This window comes from Polyodon spathula, chromosome 20, assembly GCF_017654505.1.
Source record: "Polyodon spathula isolate WHYD16114869_AA chromosome 20, ASM1765450v1, whole genome shotgun sequence".
Taxonomy (NCBI): Eukaryota; Metazoa; Chordata; class Actinopteri; order Acipenseriformes; family Polyodontidae; genus Polyodon; species Polyodon spathula.
The window spans coordinates 19,149,755-19,171,613 of NC_054553.1; the positions used below are offsets into that span (position 1 = coordinate 19,149,755).

Below are 21,859 nucleotides of genomic sequence, written 5' to 3' on the forward strand. Positions count from 1 at the left end.
TAAAAAGAGCTTTTGAAAATAGTTTGGAGCAAATCTCTGAAGTTATTTGTCATTGATTGGTACTCAGTTATAAAGGTGAGGGCAGGACAGCTGTTCTAGTTTTGCAATCAACACATTATTGAACGTTATTCAAGACCTTCTGATAAATACTTCTTAAAGACAATAACGAGAACTGGCAACAAGTTTCTGTACACCCCTACACTGAACATTTTATAAGTCATAAAAATAAAAATTTCATATTAACACATCTACTGTGTTTCTCAAGAACATGTAAACGTTTAGAATGCTTTATATATAAGTGAAAAATCTACACTTTCAGCGACTTTATATGTGTAGCTGCTGATCCAGTGGGAAAGCACTTATAATATTATGTTGAGTAGGATATTAAACAGGTAGCACATGAAATATTAGAAAAAATGTAGATAATAAGACTTGAAATCTTTACTATATTGTGCATGCCCATTTCTCTCAGATGTTCAGTTTTCAAAGAGCCACATGTTTTAGTAAACATATTTTTTTAAGACCATGGTATCTGGTACTATAGTTAAAGAAATATCTATTTGCAAGCCATAAGGGTGAAATTGTCTCCAGTCCTTCAATAGTTTGTTGTCATAAACCAACCAGCTGCTTCTTCTACTGACTGACACGTTGTCAGCCAGTAGCATGCCGTAACCCTGAAGACTGCTGAGGTGAGTTGATATAGGAAGTGTAACAGACTGGCATGGAAACTGAAATATTTCTTTAAACCAATGTAGTGCCAGCTTTCTTTCATAGCTGCACACTTAAGACCTATGTTGTGAATAGTAAAGATGATGGGATTATTTTGTTAGCTTTAATTGAATAACTTTTATACTGAGAACTTTTATACTGTGTTTTAGTGTAGTGATACAGAGCAGTCTAGAGGACCTGGCTGATTCACTGTCAGGCTTGACCCAATTACTAAGAGATTCTTCAAGACGGAATATTTCAATGTGTTCATCAATATTCACAGTGCGGGTTATTAATCACAACAGCTTCCTCACTTCATCCACACTGCTACCCTCCCTGGCTCCAGTAATCAGGTCACAGAGTAGCATCACAGGCAAGACTTACTGGGAACCCGATTGATGGCTCTCAGGGGTCGGAGGACTCTGACTGTGCGCACCGCTGAGAAGCTGACGTTCTGCAGGTTCAGGGAGTACTCCAGCATCCTGGAAGAGAAGAGTGTGCAATCACTGGTGAAAAACAAAGCAAAATAAGCACTTCTACTGTAGCTCTCAAAAATAACTATAAAACACCCTTCATAAAAACTTACCAGGCTAAATGTGCATGGTCGTTTTTAAGTATGCTTTTCCCATGGTTATACTATGCATTTACCATAGTTTTTTTTTTTTGTTTCATATGCTTACCATACAGTACCTCACTGTGCTTTACAATGCATAATGGATAAAAAATGTTATCAAAGAAAGGTTTCAACTAGAAGTCTTCATCGGTGTCTCTTCATTTCATTTCTTTTCTCTTCATTTCAGCAAAAAAAAAGAATACCTCAAAAACCCAAATACCCAAAGCCCTATTCTGATACTTGCAGATCATACAGTAGGTTGTAAATATGTTTCATGAAACTTTAGAGCATACAGTACAAAACATGATTTTGTACCTGGTTTATAGTTCTCTAGTGGTTCCTATAGTAGTGTATATTCATATTTATACACATATAAAATATGTAGCGTCTTCACTTGTTCCAATGTCTCCAAATGGATTTTCATTAAATCCTGTATTTCAATTCTCTTCTGCACCTTTATTTTCTTATTTTAAGTGAGCTTCAAATCAGTTGTATGACTGATACATTTGATTTCTATTCTTAACTTCCAAACACTCAATTGAAAATCCACAACGTCAAGCTGACAAGCATTTCTAATAGTACCAGACTGGGGGTCAATTACAGTCGTCACCGTACAATTCACAGTTAATCCCAAGTCCAATGTAATTAAAATTGCATTTGAACTATGACACAACTGCGTACTTGTAATTGTAATGATACCATACACAGTTCAATTATTTTTTTTATGTATCATTAATGTGTGTAGTTTTTCAAGTTGCTTTTTAGTGTAATTGCAATTATATTTGTAATTACTGCAGAGTAATTGTAATTGAACAAAGTAGCATTGTAGTTGTAATTGCAATTTCAGCAAACAATTCTGCTGTGATTGGAATTGTAATTCTAACTATAATTGATCCCAGGTCTGGATAGTGCTTACACAGTTTTAACTCTTGCTTCCCGATACCTTAATCACTTCCTGAGCTATAGGTTACACAATCTGATTGCTGTTAGACCACTGGAGTAAGACTGCTCTACAGAAAGGAAATGATTAATAACCAGGAAGTTTCAACCTTTAATCTATACTATTGTATAGAAAGAAAAAAAGTTCTGCATATCTGCATTAATATAAAACACACCGAAGAACAGACAGGTGTAGGAGATCTATTCATGAGCCCAGTGCAAGAAGAGCAGTCCTACTGGATGTGAATGAAACTGTGTGCTGTGGATAAAAATAACCCATTATATTAATGAGTGACCCGGACGTTTCCCCCTGTGGTGTTTTCATTAAAGATAGTGAGTTCATTAAATTATTCAAAACCATTCCAATCTGAAGGGTGGTCATCCATTAGGATGTGTTCTGTTGTGTCCCAGCCAGAATGTTGCATTCCTGTGGGAACGGTGTCTCTTTCTTGCATCAGTCACCTTTTTCATGCTTATTTTTTGTTTTCCAGACTCTGTTTTCACTTTGAGCTAGGTGCAGAGATGCAATGATTCAGTGATAAATTAATTACTGATCACATGGCTTTCATTTTCTCATATGGATAATAACATAATCATACATTTTTTTCTGTTACATTTCAAGACTTTGTGAAGTGTCTACACATTACTTGCTGCTGAATTATAAAGTGCTCTCAATGCAGTGAACATTGTCAACGGAATATCTGGTCGATCCTAACCCTAAACCTAACCCTAACCTTAACTCTACCACTATCACACTGCAGATCCTAACCCTAAACCGAGCCCTACCACAACCACAACTCTGGAGATCCTAACCCTAACCCTACACCTAACCCTAACCCTAACCTGAGATGGTGATAGTGTGGATCGTCTAGGATTGGGATTTGGCTTAAGATTGGGATGTAGGATGGTGGTGGGTGAGATCTCTAGAGATTAGGAATCCTAATTGGGACCCTTGGGATAAGATCAGGATTGCGATTTGGCGAACCCCTACCACCACCACTCTGGAGATCCTGATCCTAACCCTAACCCTAACCCTAACCCTAACTCTAGCCCTAATGCTTGACCCTACCACCATCACTCTAGAAATACTGATCCTAACCCTAACCCTAACCCTACCATTCTGAAGATCCTAACCCTACCACCACCACCTCTCTGGAGACCCTAACCCCAACCCTATCACTCTGGAAATCCCCCCCTGTGCAACAGATATTAGGACCCCACTGGTAACATGGAACTCTCTTTGCTGAAAATTGGACTTAAGTGGTGTCAGGTGGGATCCGAATACCTGCTGAACAGACAGTAGATCTGCAATGCTTTAGCAGGATAGATGGGATTCACCAATATTTCTATAAAGTTTGAAAACAAACTGATCTGACAAGTGTATTTTTAAAGCCTTGGTTTAAAAATGCTGCCAGTACAATAGCATGCTTGTTGGTGTCAAACACAACACCTTCTCTGGTTTCCAGATGTCATTATTCTGCATTTTAGAATTGCAAACTGACTTCATAACCACCACGTCAGTCTCCAGCATTCCAAACAATCAACCACAAAATCATACAGAGCACTATATCGGCCAGGTTTAGAAGCGATCACAGAATTGACAGCTCGTGATAAGGGAGAGAGTAGCATTTATTATTTATGCCCCTCAAGCAATCTACAGCAACAGCCTTCAGCACTGCACACATACCCTTTCCCATTGCTCAACTATCAGCCACAGCAATAATCCCTACCTCAGAGCCCTTGGGGCAGACTGAAATTTATAAGAAAAAAACTATGGTTTGAAAAAGAAAAAAGAGAACTACAGCATGTCACACAGCACACAGAGAAGAGACAAGACAGCAGCATACTGGGACTGGAAAGGGCTTCAAATCTAATCCTAAAAAGCACCAGCAACATTGTCACCCCCACACCCCAAGGGTTTAAATCCAATTTCTTACCTCCTATTAGCACTAGCAACAGCTATAAAGGAGTGCTAACCATTGCTTTGAAATCCATTTTCTGTATCCTGTACTGGTACTAGCAACATTATCACTGATCCCCTTATTGTTCAGATAAATATGTATAATATTCAGATAAATTTGTCCTGTTTTTGTATTTTAATTCGGCACATCCAGTTTTCTGGAACCTCATCACTTCTTGTGATAGACCCACTCTTACCCACTGTAAGTAATGGCTTGTAAAGCCCTGCTCAGCACTGCTTTAAGTATACAGTAACTAATAAATCAGAAAAAGGAGCTGCATTACTGCCAGCCTGCTGGTTAAGCTCTAAGGTCTTCTGTCTGTTTTCTCAAGGAGAAAGCCCAGTTACAAGTCTTTAAGCCTATGCATTCGTCACGTCTTTCAATTCGGTAAGCGTTATAATTTTGTAATATGGCCTCAGCAATTAGTGTTAATAGCAGGCATATGCGGCCCCCAGACTGACTATCTGGCACTCTGCAAACTGTAAGATCTGAACAGTTCAGAATGAGATTATATAAATGTACATTTAGTGGTAATTAACTCTACCTAATGCAGCGGGATCTAAAAATACAGCATTGCTTTATCTAAGCTGTACCCCACATTGCCATTGCATAATGTTGATGCTTATATTTTGCTTCTGTAATAGATTTTTAATAGTGAGTAAGGCTGGGTTTCTTTAGTGATTAAATGGGCTTATGTCTTATGCTTTCCATCATTTCCATCCATCCATTTAAAATCCCAGGACTGTAAACAAGACTTCTACACCTACACTCTGCAAAGCTAACCACACAACAAGGAGCATCTTCACAGCTAGGATTTCAGCTCAATAGAAAGAGCTCACTACAGGGATCCGACAGATACAGTCGTTCATCTCACTTAATGTGGGAAAGCGGCAAGTATTGGCATCTCAGGGAAATTCAATACACAGAACACTGAGAGCTGGGAACCAGCAGCTCTCGCCAATTCAATGAGAGGGAACGCAGGGGTTAACATTCCCAAAGAACCGAGTATTGAGTCAAGTGAGTGATCTTTAATAACAATCCAGACTGAATGGCAATGCAATGGTACAATGGTACCATGATAGTACAAGGCCAGCTATAATGGTGCTGACATTGGTAGAATGGTACCACAGTATGTTAACCATACCCTACCCAAATAATCTTTAATGACAATGAAGACAGTGATCTTACAAGGGCAATGCAATGGTATTGTACTATGCTGTAGGGAGCAATGATAGTACAAGATCAGCTATAATGATGTTGTGATTTGTAGACTGGTACCACAGTATACTAACCATACCCTAATCAGATGATTTTCAATGGCAATGCAGACAGTGGCTCTACATATGGTTCTGTTGGGTGGAACAATGGCAGCTACAATGCAATGAGTCTACCAAAATCATACAGTTATGTATCCATTGTATAAATATTGTATGCTGACCACCAGAAGCTCTTCTATAGTATTTGCATTTCTGTTTTCTTTTACACAAAGCTAAACTATGAACAGTTAGGATGTACATATAAAGGGGGAGTAGAACTTTCATTAGGTACAAACAAACATGTGCTTGGGAGGTGAACAGTCAAGCAGCAGTAAGACAGTAACTTAACAACAGCAAGCACGTCTTCAGTGGAGGAGAGCAGAACTGCACACAATCACGGCAGGTACGCAATGCTGGGAATGAGAAGAATGAGAATGATCATCGATTCATTCTTTAACCAGGAATAAACCTATTGAGACGGGGCCTTGTTTACAAGAGTGTCCTGGGAAGACTACTAGCAACATACACCAGCAATTTCACATCACTAAAAACAACAACATCACTCAGAAACATTTACACTTCGATAACTCTTGGAACCTATTCATTAAAATAAATGCAACATTAGTCATTGTTCTATGAAGTGTGTAAACATGTGACAAACCCGCTAGTCCGAACTGACCCATAAACCGATTTATGCTGTCCAAATGAAATGCTGGCTGACAGCAGCTGCAGAAACCACACTTCAAGTGGAAAACACTTCCAGCTGTGTCTGTGTTTTTATTTCAAAGTGTTACTCCGTATTTGTGATGGATATGTATACAAAACATAAAACAAAGACTAGACAGGGTCTGGGCCCAAATGGTTTGGATTAGCGAGAGTTGAGTGTATTTATTTGTTTCCATTGTCTTTTTGCTAAGAATCTGCTTTTATTTTCACCATTCATAATGGCTTCATGATCGCTTCAGATGAGCCTGTAAGACTCTTCCTATCCCTTAAGGTAGATAATGTTGACTTCAGCAAACAGATAAAAACAAATCCTACGAAAACATAATTTGAAAAATAGCCCTAAGCACCGAGGCCTAAATCATGTCAAGGAATGTAGAAATACTTCAAATACACATAAAATACATAAAGAGCAACTTGGTGTGGCTCTGAAATGTGACAGTGCATTATTATTCCTGTTTAGATTCACTTTGTATATCATTTTCAGTTTCAGTCATCACAATGTGATGCCATATAAAAAATGTAAAGTACCCGTGTAGACCCAAAAGGCCTCTCACACTCTGCCCACAGTGGACACAAATTACATCAGTAAGAAATACTACATAGAACAAATGTGGTACTTCTTATATCCACTGGGGGCAGAGTGTTCCATGGAGACAGCCTAGGTTACACTCTGGTATTCCAGCTGAACTTGGAGAAGACAAGTTTGAGAGCCCTATAGAGACCACAGAGGAGCTTTTAACTTGTGAGATTTTAAAAGTAACCAGGATAACTGACACAGAAAATCATATACAAAGTGATTCTAAACAACAACAATACCCACACTGAGTTGCTCTTTAAAACCATCATTTGAGCTACAGCCACAGGCGTTGACTTGTCAAGAACTTTCTTTGCCCCTGGTGTACCGTAAATACTAAATTAATATAACATACCAAAATTAAAAAGGCCAACTTCAAAAAGTAATAATTCACAGCATTCCTTACAGCTACGCTGTCAAAAAGGTAAGCAACTTAAATGTAAATTATTATTTATTATTTTAGTCATTTAGACACATTTATCCAAAGCAACTTAAAGAGACTTGGGGGTGAACTATGCATCACAACTGCTGCTCATTTTTGATGTTGCTTCCCTGTAGCACTTTTTTATCATGATTTTGAAATCGCTCAGTTGCCTTTCTCTGTTTATCAAACCCTACTGAGATGAAGCTTGTTCTTCATTTAAAATGTAAACATATTCTGCTTCTCACACAAAGAACTGACAAAAAACATTATTTTTCCCTTCATCAAAGATGAGCCAGTATGTTTCCTCCCAAAAATGTCTTTTTCCAACAGTAGCATTTATGTGGGTGCATTAAAACCTCTGAGGCAGCATTTTCAGAACTTGCTTTTGAATCCTCTAACGTTTCAGAAACATTAGCGCTAGTGCATGGAAGAGACTGGCCTGGTTCATTCGTTTTTCACTGAGGTTCACGGGTTATCCACTTATCCATATCTTCTGGATAACATTTCAATAAAACGAAAATTAATAACTTAATGAAGGAAACCTGACTTAAAAAAAAAAAAAAAAAAAAAAAAAAAAAAAAAAAAAAAAAAAAAAATGTTTTTAAAGCTCTGCTGTAACCTACTCCCTGCATATGGCTCTTCACAGGGTAACGTTTTTCATTTGAAATAATCACATGATTGCGCTACCCAATCTGTTGCATGCCTTTGTACGAGTTGATGGTGTCGTTGTGTTTATACAACTATGAGTGCAGTAGCATGTACTCCACGTACATAGGCTTTACTTTTTTTTTTTGGGGGGGGGGGGGGGGGGGGGGGGGGGGGGGGATGCCCCTCAAAATAAATATTGGAAGGACAAATGCCCCTTTGCCCCGCTAACTCGGTGCTTAAACTGGCAGTGATACAACAGTTTTAACTTAAGAAGTTCTAAGTCTTGGGAAACACCAGATTAGATGTCCTTTCACATTATGAACCCAGTGTGACAGGGTGAAAAACCCTCACATGTAAACAATGTTAATTTGTGTGATTTATTTTTTTGTATAAAGCTTATTTATTTTGTTTTCATTCACTTCCATATTCTACAGTATAAATGTGCAGATTTATTCAGTTACACCAATAACAGTATTATCTGTATTTTCATATCTAAATGTGTTAAAAAATATTATTTTATAAATGTTTTCAGGAAAGGGTTACTTTTGAGCCTTGATTTAAATACTTAATTTCCATGTGAGAATATGCCTGAAATTGAGAAAACTGTGGGCGTTGATTGTGGTCGAACTTATGATTCAAGTGATGCAGGTGTATTTGAAAGCCTGAACTAGCCTGCAGGATCACTCTTATAGGGTTAAGAAGAGCTTCAGCAGGTTGACTGTATATTGTCATTATTAGTTTAAACAATTTTTTTATTTACTTTTGTTTAGTAAAAGACCTCAATAGCTTCGCTATTTCAATGGATGCCTGATTTCCAGCATTTTTGCCTCATCACTTTCGCATAACCCAGAAAATCAGAAACCTGACTGAGAATCAACAAATAAATCCTGTATCCCTTCCAATAAGATACCACAGTTGAAGCATGGTGTGAAATAAATCATAGTGAAAGCATGGTAAAGTATATTTAAGCAGAGTAAAGCCCAGAGAGGTATGTTAAAGCATATTAAAAGGATGACAAACCATGGTAAACTACGTACACAGAAGAACCATTGGAAGACTACAAAATGAGTGTGCAGGTCCTGGAGGGTGTAAAGAGTTAAGGGAGGTATTGAGGTTGGTGCTTTTCTGGTTTAGTGGAGTGGAGAGGGTGTAAAGAGTTAAGGGAGGTCCTGAGGCTGGTGCTGTTCTGGTTTAGTGGAGCGGAGAGGGTGTAAAGAGTTAAGGGAGGTCCTGAGGCTGGTGCTGTTCTGGTTTAGTGGAGTGGAGAGGGTGTAAAGAGTTAAGGGCGGTCCTGAGGCTGGTGCTGTTCTGGTTTAGTGGAGTGGAGAGGGTGTAAAGAGTTAAGGGCGGTCCTGAGGCTGGTGCTGTTCTGGTTTAGTGGAGCGGAGAGGGTGTAAAGAGTTAAGGGAGGTCCTGAGGCTGGTGCTTTTCTGGTTTAGTGGAGCGGAGAGGGTGTAAAGAGTTAAGGGCGGTCCTGAGGCTGGTGCTGTTCTGGTTTAGTGGAGCGGAGAGGGTGTAAAGAGTTAAGGGAGGTCCTGAGGCTGGTGCTGTTCTGGTTTAGTGGAGCGGAGAGGGTGTAAAGAGTTAAGGGAGGTCCTGAGGCTGGTGCTGTTCTGGTTTAGTGGAGTGGAGAGGGTGTAAAGAGTTAAGGGAGGTCCGGAGGCTGGTGCTGTTCTAGTTTAGTGGAGTGGAGAGGGTGTAAAGAGTTAAGGGCAGTCCCGAGGCTGGTGCTGTTCTGGTTTAGTGGAGTGGAGAGGGTGTAAAGAGTTAAGGGAGGTCCTGAGGCTGGTGCTGTTCTGGTTTAGTGGAGTGGAGAGGGTGTAAAGAGTTAAGGGCGGTCCTGAGGCTGGTGCTGTTCTGGTTTAGTGGAGTGGAGAGGGTGTAAAGAGTTAATGGCAGTCCCGAGGCTGGTGCTGTTCCGGTTTAGTGTTTCTGCAGTCTGTTGTGGAGGGCCTGTCAGCACTGATTGAGCCTAATGGAAGCCAGATGTGAGGGAGTCCGGAGCCACGCAAAACAGTAGTGAAATCCGGGAAAGAAGAAGGAAAAAACAAAGGAGAGAAAAAACAAACGGTCCGCAGTCACGGCACAGGGAGCCTGGCGGCAGAGCATATGCATAACCTCGCACACGCAGCTCCACTGACACTCACGCACAGGCCCGCCAAGGACATGAGAGCTGACAGCTCTGTAACAGGAGGGTGGGCGGCTGCTTTTCTCACAGCACTGTGCTTATATGAGCCGCCGGCCTCACGGCATCAAAATCATGAAGCAGGGGTTCCCAGTCTGGCCAGCTGTCTCTGTGGTCAATCAAACTCCATGACGATAAGAGCTACTTTCGAAAACAAACTGCAAACACGCTCATGGAAAACACACATACATATTCTCACAGTCCTCATATTTTTACACTACATCAGTCTAGAATGTACAAGAATTTTTCCAATATACCCACATATAGCCACAAGGCTAGGGCTCTGCGTTAACTCTATGGAAAAGATTTTAGGCACTTATTGTGTTTATCAACAAGACAGGCAGACAGAGGGACACAATCTGCATGCTTAAGGCCTAAGGTTCCACATTTTGAATGACCCTAAAGATATATTGGAATATATTTAACTATATAGTCTAATACATGGGTTCACCCTGTATGAAAGTTTACCACAGTGAGTTTTTCCCAAGGTTATACAATGTTTTTAGCATAGTTTACTACAGTTTGCCATGTTTATAAATATGCTTTAACATACTTCTTCGGGCTTCACTATTCTTTACCATAATTTCACTGTACTTTACTACATTTTGCTATGCTTTTACTATGGGAAACTTCCATAAGGGTTATGTTGAAATGTATGACTTCTTTGCCAATGTTATTTGATTTATTAAGTGTGTGTTCCCTGAGATGTATATTCCTGGGGCAATGTAAACCCCTCTTTCATGTGACCCGCATTTCCAATTAAGCTAGAGAACATAATTCTCTCCAAAACACACAGTTTATATGATAACACAGAACACATTGTGATTGACGGTTTGGAGTTATGTCTTGTGTTTATACAGGGCGGTTAGTGCTCAGACTTTAAATAATACATTTCATGGATGTAATGAAAAACCAAACTGTAAATAGGAAAAAAAATAACATGAATGATTTGTAGGCTATGTGTTAAGCTGTGTGTTAACTAATCTAGGCTGTGTGTTAACTAATATAAGCTGTGTGTCACACCATGCTCTCTTTTAAAGACTCAGGTATTTCTTGATGGAAAAAAATGTTTTATTTGCTACTTAAATAAGAAACATAGTTTAACATTGAGAAGCCCTGGTATTCTGTAAGTGAATCCTTTCTTTTTTTTAAAATAAATTCCATCTCCACAGTTTAACAAGTCAAAGGTTTGACCTGTTTTTGTGCCAAAATAACACACATGTGTTTGTCCCGTGCCAGAAAAGGCTTCTATTTCGGAGTACCTGTCAAAGCCTCTATATTCCTGAGAGTAGGAGGGGGACCTAATACAAAGCAGGTGTCTGCAGTCTGACGATGAGGAGAAGCACAATACAATCTTCCTGCAACTTGTACGGAGTGTGAGTGCAGGTCAGTTTGAGTGTGAGAGTGAGTGTGTGTCTGTGTGTCAGTGTGTGTGTCTGCGCGCGTCTGTGTCTGTGTGTCAGTGTGTGTGTCTGTCTGTGTGTCAGTGTGTGTGTCTGTGCGTCTGTGTCTGTGTGTCAGTGTGTGTGTCTGTCTGTGTGTCAATGTGTGTGTCTGTGCATCTGTGTTTGTATGTCAGTGTGTGTGTCTGTGTCTGTGTGTCAGTGTGTGTCTGTGTGTATGTCTCATCTGCCATTCACCTCTGGAGGCCTTGGTTCCAATCTGGTTGCCCAGGTCTCAAGGTGAAGGAGCTGGATCTCAACATAGCCCCCAGACAGTGGGCATCGTAAAACAAACAAAATGCCATTCAGCTGTATTGTCAGTCTCTGCTTGAGAAAGGCTCAGGACTGAATGGCAGACAGGGGGTGTTCATCAGGATTGAGGTGCTCTGAAGAAACTTTTCTCAGTCCAGCACTGACCCTGGAACAGGGAATACGCCATGTATGTCTTGATTATGCCAACAAGACCCGAGCTGCTGCAGTTTTAAGATATACTCTGATGAGCTGTTTACAGCATTCTGTCAAGAATTGAAGCAAATGGAAATCACACTGAACTGCGGCCCCTATGGGCCAGAGTGGAGCCTTTTATGCGGCACTGGACTCTTTAAATTGCCACATTGTCTGTATCTGTTCCACCCCCTCTCCTCCAGTGCTGTCTGGTCTTTATAATCTCTTTGTATTATGCAGTAAATGGAGCCTCTCACTCACCCTGCCACAACGATGAAGAAGTCCAGACGATTCCATGTGTCGCCAAGGTAACACTTTTTCCCAAAAATTCCAAGGGCCACCATTTTGATCACCATTTCAACAGCAAAGAAAGCAAAGATGAAGTCATCAAATTTCTGTTAGAAACAAAACAAGACAAAAAAACACAAGACAAGTCAAAGCTATTTCCCGCTATAACAACAGCAAACACAAAGCAAGTCTGTCAGTAACACCCAGACCCTGCCACTGCTGTACATTCTGAATCTGATCCATCAGTATGACAGACAAGATATCTCCATATATCCCCCCAATCTGAGAACATTAATAACAAGTTTTATCACAATTGTAAAAGCAGTTTTCCCAGATGTATGGCATAATGTAAACTATAACATATCTGTAGCATGTAGGCACAGACAGCCACCCCCATCCCAGACAGCATCATAATTATCATGGAAAAGTAGATCACCATGTATCCAAATTATGCAAACTGTTAAGCAGTGCATCTGGGGATGGGGAGTTTGTTGCTGGGTAACTTCCATCAGACTACTTTCTCATTAAATATCTTGGTATTCCTGAATAGAAAATCTCCTTTTAAAAAGTATGCAAGCGATTTTAATGACGGTCTCTCCTACAAGTACTTATTCCATGCGGAATAACTGAGTCTGACATTTACTCACTATATCCACAAAAACAGGCTCCTGCCCAAGGACTGCCAAGGACAACACTACAGAAAATACATTTTTGGGGTAAAAATAGAGAACAAATGCTCCACACAGTCATTCAGCATTGTTAGTAAATATGTAAATTTAGGGAACCACTGAACTTGAGACAGACTGAGACAGATTGCTCATTAAAATCCTCTTCATATTTTTATAAAGGAGACAATTATCTATTCAGGAATATCAATATATTTGGTGAGCAAGTCGTCTGAGTGAAGTTATCCGGCAACAAACTCCCCTTCCGCAGTTTCACTGCTTCCCTAGAAAAAGGAGATCATTTCAGGTGACTGTTCTACTTGTGAGACATCTTGCTCATTAAAATATTTAGCATATTTTTAAAGATGGGATGATTTTCTATCAGGAAACCAAGATATTTAGTAAGTAAAAGGTCTGAATGAGGAAAAGTGGGCAATACAATCCCCATCGCTAGTCTTTGTTGTTTCCATAATGTGTGCCAGTACTGTAAGTGTGGAATATGGATAGACGCCTCCCTATACACATATATCCCTCAATAAAGATACCCATAAGCCAAGTTTTATCAGAATCGTACAGTTGTATTCTTAATATAATGTAAAACATGTCAAGTTACCAGTAGAGGATCTTTACTGTTTTCATAGTGCCTAATTACCACAGAAACAGAAATACAGAGTAAGATTTTATTCTTAAATAAAAGGTGGGCGTCATCTGAAAATTGATTTTAAAGCATTAGTTATCATTTACAGAGGAGACAGCTAGAATATTCTCTTCTCGTGCTAAGAAGAGATGATATCACCCTTTGCAAACGCTAATGAAACCAGCACAGGACCCTGCATGCTACCCTCCCTATTTTATTGAAGCAGATCATGTGGAAAGCAAGCTTGTCTGTTTTGTTCTTGCATAACATAGAGTAGATCTAATCTTCATGCTGGTCTTCACATTCCCAATGCCAGCGTCTATAAATGTCCCGCTCCTCTGACCTTTGCATATTCCCAAAACACAAGACGTCATGCCCAGCTATGGAACGCAGTCTGAATATTTGAAAAGTGACATAATGACTACAAAACTCAAAAAAAGTTGCTGCCCTTTTTAAAAAGCATTTAACAATTATAACAAAATTCATGGTTAGCTAAATTATTTGGTTAAGTGTCGAAGTTTTAAAAAGTCCACATGGGTCCTGAATCCACACACGTCAACATCACAAGATGTGTTAACATGTATGTAACACTGTGTACATATATATATATATATATATATATATATATATATATATATATATATATATATATTTTTTTTTTTTTTATAAATGGCAATGTTTTCTTTAAAACGCCAATTGTGTGCTGTGACCTCCCTCTTTGATGAGAAATTAATTTTATCAATCGATTACTTTTAGTTTCTTGTAGTATATCTTTACTCAGCACTATTGAGTGTTTCATACTTATGGATGGGCTGGACACAGTACATGTTTATTACTTCAATTACTGTCTGAATGAGTTTTTGTTTCACTGTATTCCATAGGAACTGCTGAGAAATTGTTAGGAAGTGATGAAATATGGTCATTATACTGTAATTATGTTTATTTGTTTATTTATTTATTTATTTATTTATTTTTTGATAGTGTTACTTGGTAACTACTTGTAATGTAAAGGCTTACCAAAAAATAATTTTGAATACAGTTGTAATCTGTACAATTTCTACTGCTATATTTGTAGTTAGCACATATCCATTTAGCCAGGTTATTGCTGTACTCCGGATACTGTCAGCTGGGATCACTGTCACAGTGTTTGCGTAGTGCCTTTGAAGTGATTCGAAAGGTTCTGACGTTGCTCGCAAGGCCAATAGTGCTTCATAAACATACACTCAACAGACCTGCTCCACATTGAATATGGGTTTGATGTAGATGGACTCAAGGGTGGTGATTAAATTATAAACTCAAAATAATAACCAAGCTATTGGAGAGTACACAGCGCACACTCCTGTCCTCCAGCCCCAGTGCACAGATTGAAGTGTCCGGACTTGTGAATTACACATGATGAAGCCTATTCAACATTATCTATATGCTAATACATTATAGAAAGAAAAACAGAATAGTTTCTTATTGGAATCACCAGGGCCAGAGTGCCTCTGAATCAGAAAAAGGGTAACGTTTTAAATGCATTTCCAGATTGCTGCCTCCCACTGCTTGAGAGCAGTTTTAATGTTCTCTTAGTTTCACGAGACTAAGCCTAAAGTTTCGCTGATGCTCATGTCACTTTTCAATTCAATTTCACTTACAGGATCAGAAAAGCAAAGGATTCCTATTCAGATTTCAAGTGTTTAAAATGCATTTGGCTGCCAGTTCGTCTTCATTCTCCTTGAAAAGCGATTAGTGTTTTCAATGAAATAGGCAGCTCAAATCCAGACAATTCCTTCAAAGTACTCGGATATCTGTCTGTGTGATAAAAGGCAGGAAAACCTAACAGAAGCTTACTTTACGACGTTTAAGCAGATACACGTTGTTTTAAATTAAATCATTTAACACAGGACTATTACTTCCATTATTGTCGATAAAACAATTTGCTTCAGGCCCTCTGCAGACATCCTTTGTGTAGGCTATTGAGAGACTGGGAGAACTTAATGCTGCTGAATAAATTCATCAATAATGCAACAAAACTGCTTCGAGCACCTTCTTCAAGCTGAGCTCACCATACCTACTCTTTCTAAACCGCACAGAGAGAAGGAACTGTGAACCTTACCATGAAATAATGCCTCAAACCTCCTTCAAGCTGAGCTCACCACACCTCACCATGAATAGTCAAGGCGTTGCAGACCTGTTCTCTTATATATGCATAACTAATCATAATTAGCAGCAACAAAAAGGCAACCCACAATTTCCTTTTAAATGTGAACTGTTGAAGGGAAAAAACAACTCAATTTAAAATCCTTAACGATTTCTGACAGGAGTTTACTTTCTAGTCTAAAAGCTTTTGAAATCTTTTGAAAATCACCGGGATACCAGCAAGAGTGAAGTGTCATTGCCATAGCAACTTCCAATGAGATTTTGGAAGTGAACTTTCTCCATATACCTTTTTTAATACATTTTGATTTTAACTACCCTATGATGTATTTTTTGGTACTTTTTACTAGCCGCTATAAAATAATATATAGTGAAAGTGCCTTTAGAGAATGACGTTCATCTAGAGAAGCACAGTCGTTAAATGTTGAATTCTCCAAAAATATGAATTTGACAAATACATTTACATAGGATAAATGTCTGCAAAACCATTCGCTATTTTTTTTTTTTATTTTCTTACCAAAAATCATCTCTAGTTTGTGTAGTTTTTATACTTGCTGTCTGTCTCGTCTCTGTTCCGCTCTGAATGGCTAGGGTTCACTGTCAGTCATCTCAGTGGTCAGTTAGTACTGTAGGTTCACTGTCAGTCATTTCATCCTGTTCTGACAGATCTTTTTAACTGAAGCAGCACTAGAATGTTCTCATTTGTTTAAATTACTGTCAATCATCAAGACCTAATCCAGTGATCAGGTATGGGGATATGTGACGTCAGTTTGTACATCCATTTGTTTTTTATACCTCCGTGGTGGGGGATGTATGTTACTGTAGGTTACAGAACAAACATAGCCATCTATTTACATTGTAATAAGAGTTACTTACCAATGGTCAATCAACCACAACTTCAAAACGCTCAATCATAATTCCAAGGTAAAAGTTTTCTGAAAGTTTCTTATAAGTTGACTAAGTGTCTTATAAGTTTACATGGCTCCTGTTCTTATAAACAGTTACATATTGATATAATTGTACATAAGAACCTGATGTAGTTACATGATAACATAGTGGCCCAGTTCATTCTCACACATATTGTATTACACCAGCACTTACCGTGCAAGAGCATGACCTGTTGGTAGTTATTACCATTTATATTACATAGTTATGGATATGTAAGGACTATTTAAAATGGTTACCCTAGATTGTTCATCTTGTATTTACATCATTGACTATATTGTTATGTACATATATTTACACATAGTGAAAACGCATGGGCCATACCAAGATTAGCAGTCAACTAGGGGAGCAGAATTCAGGCAGGATAACTCCCGTTTAACAAACAGAACTTTAGCAATACCCGCCTGCATATCCATATGCATAGCTGACTGGACAGCTGCCTTTATATATCCTTCAGATTCTGACACACTCAATAACTTGCACTCAGAAATGTACAGACAAAGACACGAACCTCCATATATTTCTAGGATTCTGATAGGCTCTTGTAGCTAATAAATTCCCTTACCAAGTTTCATCATAGGGTCAAGATGGCTCGAGTTAAACTAAGGTGTCCTCTCAATTAGAGGAACCACATGTGATGAGAGAATCGTTCCCTGGTAGGAGTCATGTGTGCATACAACAGAAGAGCATGTTGGTATGATCTTAGGCTTCAGTCATGGTCTGTTCTTTAAGGGAATTCATCCTTGTGAAGGGAAATGCTAATGATTACAGTGAGTGACACAAAACCACTTTGGCATGAGAAGAGTTGCTAAGACCTTGACCCACCTGGCCTTAGGCTTAGAATTTTGAGTGATAAAGCAGGTGCTAGAAAGTATATAAAAGGAAAAATATGGTAAACCACAATAACTTTGTTAAGGAGAGTAGTTTGTGGTTGGTTGCACCTGAGTGGAGTAACAGCTGAATAACTAATTTATATTGCTGACAATTATAAATAGTAAGATAACAGAACAAACTCTAGCAATGTAGGCTCTGAGCCTACTAGTGTATAAATACCAGAAATAGAGGCATAAACATAGAAGCTCCCAATATCTCCAGATCATCAGGACCATTAGTGTATCAGTCTGAGAGCTCTCTCCAGGGGTTCGGGTAATCTGATCAATTGCCTATCTCTGTTAATACTAGCGGCACATACTGTATCTAAACAATAACACTCAATGTAAACTGTTATGTGTGTATTTGGAACTAATAAATGGTAAACATTTATGGGGTTTCAATGCGCGTCTACTTTTGGAAGAATTATGAAAATCAGGTTTGTAGCTGAAAAAAATGGCCAAACAGAGGGATAGGGTAAATCTCATTTACTCGTGTAAATGTTGAAACACACTGGAAATCCACCCACAGTTTCGCATGGAAACCCGCATTTCACGTGTAAATGTTAATGGCTGTGTTTATTCTTAACTATAAATATTGCAAGGGAGCAGGTCAGTTGTTACTGTGGATTCCAAGATGGCAGAAAGTGATGGATGATGGGTGATTTTATGGTTAGCAGTGGTGTAGTTTACCTTAATGATAATGCGGGCCTTTTTTTTATTATTGTGTTTTGCTGCGTCTGGTCTGTCATGTTGTGTATCTCTTGTGGGTTTACAGTTCTGTATAAAATCATCATGAAATGCATTATGCCTGTGTTATAGTATTAATGCAGCTGTCTGAGAATACCCTTGCTGCTTAAATGTCTAACTGAATTAATTCCTGTCCTGTTTTTTTTGATCCAAGCTATGTCCAAAGACAACGCGTGTCTGCCCTCCACGTTAGTAAATATAGTTGATTAACTGGATTTCCAGCTTGATCGCCCAAAACAAGGCAACAAACATCCAAAAGTTGTTGATGATCTCTGAAGAGTCCATATAAAATTGCAAATGAACAAATTGACTGTGATTTATTTGTCTGCATCATTAATATTTTACACAACAGTAAATCCAACACAACTTAAAAGAAAGGAGAGAACTTCTGACAGCACGAAACTCCGCAGATCGTTCCTGTCCAATTGAAACTGGCGGTTGAGGTAACCTTCACAGTTGCCAAGTCCCCTTATAATAAGTAGAATTGGGCTTGTTTTTGAGAGTCGCTAATTAGAACTTGCATGCACCCATACTCTAGCATGGGTTTGCACATTTTTTTTTCTCATGAGACGGCAACACTGGTAACCTTCCCCGTCTGTCTTAAAGCAGGCAGTGACGATTTTGGGAACGAACTAATGCTGCACTTCTGTCTGGACAGGTAGGGTTTCTAAGCCAGGGTAGTATACGCAGCATCACCTGATCCCCTATATGCTGTATTGCCTGAATGAAAGGGAAATATATATATATATATATATATATATATATATATATATATATATATATATATATATATATGTATATATATATATATATATATATATATGTATATATATATATAGTACTATATAGTACCAGTCAAAAGTTTGAATACACTTGCTAGAAACTAGGTTTTTTTTCATTGTATACATTTCTGTAAATACTTGAAAATTAAAACCCATGTTACAATATACAAAACAAAACATAAGGAGTATCAAAGCAATGTTCAAGAAAATTGAAAATTGTCTCTAAATCTTGGAGTCCTCAGAATAGCCACCCTTTGCCTTAATAACAGCCTCACAAACACAAGGAATTCAGTTAACAAGTTTCAACAGGAAATCACCGATATGTCTTCCCAGCTCTTCTGCAGCAATTCCCAGAGATGCAGGGCACTTGTGGGTAGCTTTGCTTTGACTCTTCTGTCCAGTTCGTCCCATACAAGTTCTATGGGATTGAGGTCTAGAGACTGGGCAGGCCAAGTCATTAGATTGAGTTGTCCTTCACTTTCCTTCTTCGCCAGATAGTTCTTGCACAACTTTGAGATGTGTTGCAGGTCATTATCTTGCTGAAGATTGAATGACTGCCCAACTAGTCGTAATCCTGATGGAATGGCATGCCTCTGAAGTATGCTATGATAGCCATGCTGATTGAGTTTGCCAAGGACTTGGTAAAGATCACCAACTCTGTCACCAGCAAAGCAGCCCCAGACCATGACACTCCCTCCTCTATGCTTAACAGTGGGAACCACACATGCAGAACTCATGCACTCACCCTCTCTGCGTCTTACAAATACTCAGTGGTTGAGTCAAAATTTGAAATATTTGGGTCCATTGGTCCATAAGACCGACCTCCACTCTTCAAATGTCCAGTTTCTGTGTTTTTTGGCCCAGGCAAGTCTCTTCATCTTATTATGCACTCTTTAGAATGGTTTCTTTGCAGCAATTCTTCCAGTTAGGCCAGCTTCACGCAATCTCCTCTGAACAGTTGATGTTGAAACATCTGTACTTTTAGTAGCATTTAGCTGAGCTTGTATTTCAGGGGCAGTTAATCGCCGGTTTTGCAGACTTGTGACTCGAATGAACTTGTTCTCTGATTCTGAGGTCACCCTTGGCCTGCCTGACCTTGTTCGGTCCTCATGAGTGCCAGTTTCTTCATATCATTTGATGGTCTTGGTCACAGCAGTTACAGACACTTGCAAAGTTCTTGTGATTTGTCTTAAAGATTGACCTTCATTTCTTAAAGTAATTACAGTCTTTTTTCTTTGCTTAACTGAGTATATTTTGCCATTTTCTGCTTCCTTACATTCAGGAATGACAAACTTGTGCCTATGCTACCTATATTTACAGTAATCATGGACCTTCACCTGGTAACAATAATTGGTGACAAAAGATTAATTAGGTAACATGCTAGTTAACTCAGAGAAGATCTAACAAAGACACTTTTATACTTAGGCCAGTGTTCTAACACCGTGTTATACACATTTCAGACTTTTAACTGACTTGGGCTTCAGACTGAAATCCCTTTGCTTTGGGTGACCATTTCATTGAAATTGACAAGATTTACATTTTCATTTAAAAATTACATTTTTTAATGTAATTTACTTATGATTATCAGCATATATAAGTACATGTATCACATAATGAAATATTAAGTGTTTATAGACAAGTTTATACAGTTAAAAGCATAAATAATCATGAAAAACCCGGTTTCAAGCAGGTGTACTCAAACTTTTGACTGGTACTGTGTGTGTGTGTGTGTGTGTGCATATATATATATATATATATATATATATATATATATATATATATATATATATATATATATATATACATGCCAGTTTTCAGCTATGGTGATCTGCAATACCTGTGAGTTTTTTTTATAGTATCGTAAGAGACATTAGTTGAAACAGTATTCACTACTAATGACATCTGAAAAACAATTTGTGCAAGTGTGGTAAAACACATTGTTAACCAACGAGGCACAAGGTATTTTGCTTTATTCAGCATGTGTACCATTTACTCGTGTTACCATTTACTCGATTTACTCGTGTACTAGTTCTCTGCACATGGAAACCACATTTTCACAAAAGTTTACTAGTAATCTACAAAAACAGCATGAGTACTTCATATGCATAGCTAATTTACATATCAACCCCCACCTTTCCCATTCATTTGCATGACATCAGGTGAAAAGTCTAGTTTACTCGAGTAAAATAAATTGAGCGAATGGAAACCCATAAAAGCATTTATTTATTTTTTTTTAAACTTGCATGGAAACCTCATGTTTGTTAAGATTTGAAGCATGGTCTGGTCTCATCCTTATACAGCAACAAAGTAGTTAACTCCATGTTTACTATCATTTTTTTAAAACTTATACCTGGGAGTTCACTACAAAACAAGACAACTCCAAGAAGGAGAGGACTCTCACCTGGAGGATGGTGCATCGTTCCGAGGCACAGGAGCTGTCCTCACAGGGGTGGAACATTCCCAGAGTGACACAGTTCAGCAGGATCACCAGCATACTGGCACGCTCAAACCAGGTGGACAGGAGTCAAGGAATCAAAAGACACCGCAGCACGTAAACAAGCACAAACCCTGAAGAACTCATGAAACAATCACACAAAACGGGTGGCTATATAATTTCTTTGCATGCATGTATCCCTGGGAAAGGAAGCTAGAAAGTTTGTTGAAAATACGGCTCAAGAAATGGAGAAAAAAGAATGAAACAAAGAAAAAAATGTGAAATAAAGATTCAGAAATGAAAGACAAAGAAGAAAAAGAAAAACAGAGAACATATCTGTATTTTAAATAACACAATAAGCAGCCGCACATTGGAAATGTATTTAACTTATATTAAAAACATACAGTGTTTTACAAATAAAAATAAGGAC

The 21,859-nt window shown here is 38.5% G+C and overlaps 1 protein-coding gene across 6 annotated transcripts in view; it reads right to left on the reverse strand.

The window, feature by feature from the left end:
• Positions 1-21,503, reverse strand: part of cacna1g (calcium channel, voltage-dependent, T type, alpha 1G subunit) — a 188,466-nt gene extending 166,963 nt beyond the window's left edge. For all 6 annotated transcript variants that reach the window (XM_041220423.1, XM_041220421.1, XM_041220425.1 and 3 more), the window contains exons 1-3: positions 21,397-21,503; positions 12,182-12,315; positions 1,093-1,190 (exon numbers count right to left, since the gene is read on the reverse strand). In XM_041220423.1, coding sequence (XP_041076357.1) covers positions 1,093-1,190; positions 12,182-12,315; positions 21,397-21,489 — 325 coding nt within the window. In that variant the 5' untranslated portion in view covers positions 21,490-21,503. The remainder of the gene's footprint in view (positions 1-1,092; positions 1,191-12,181; positions 12,316-21,396) is intronic.
• Positions 21,504-21,859: the final 356 nt, after the last annotated feature.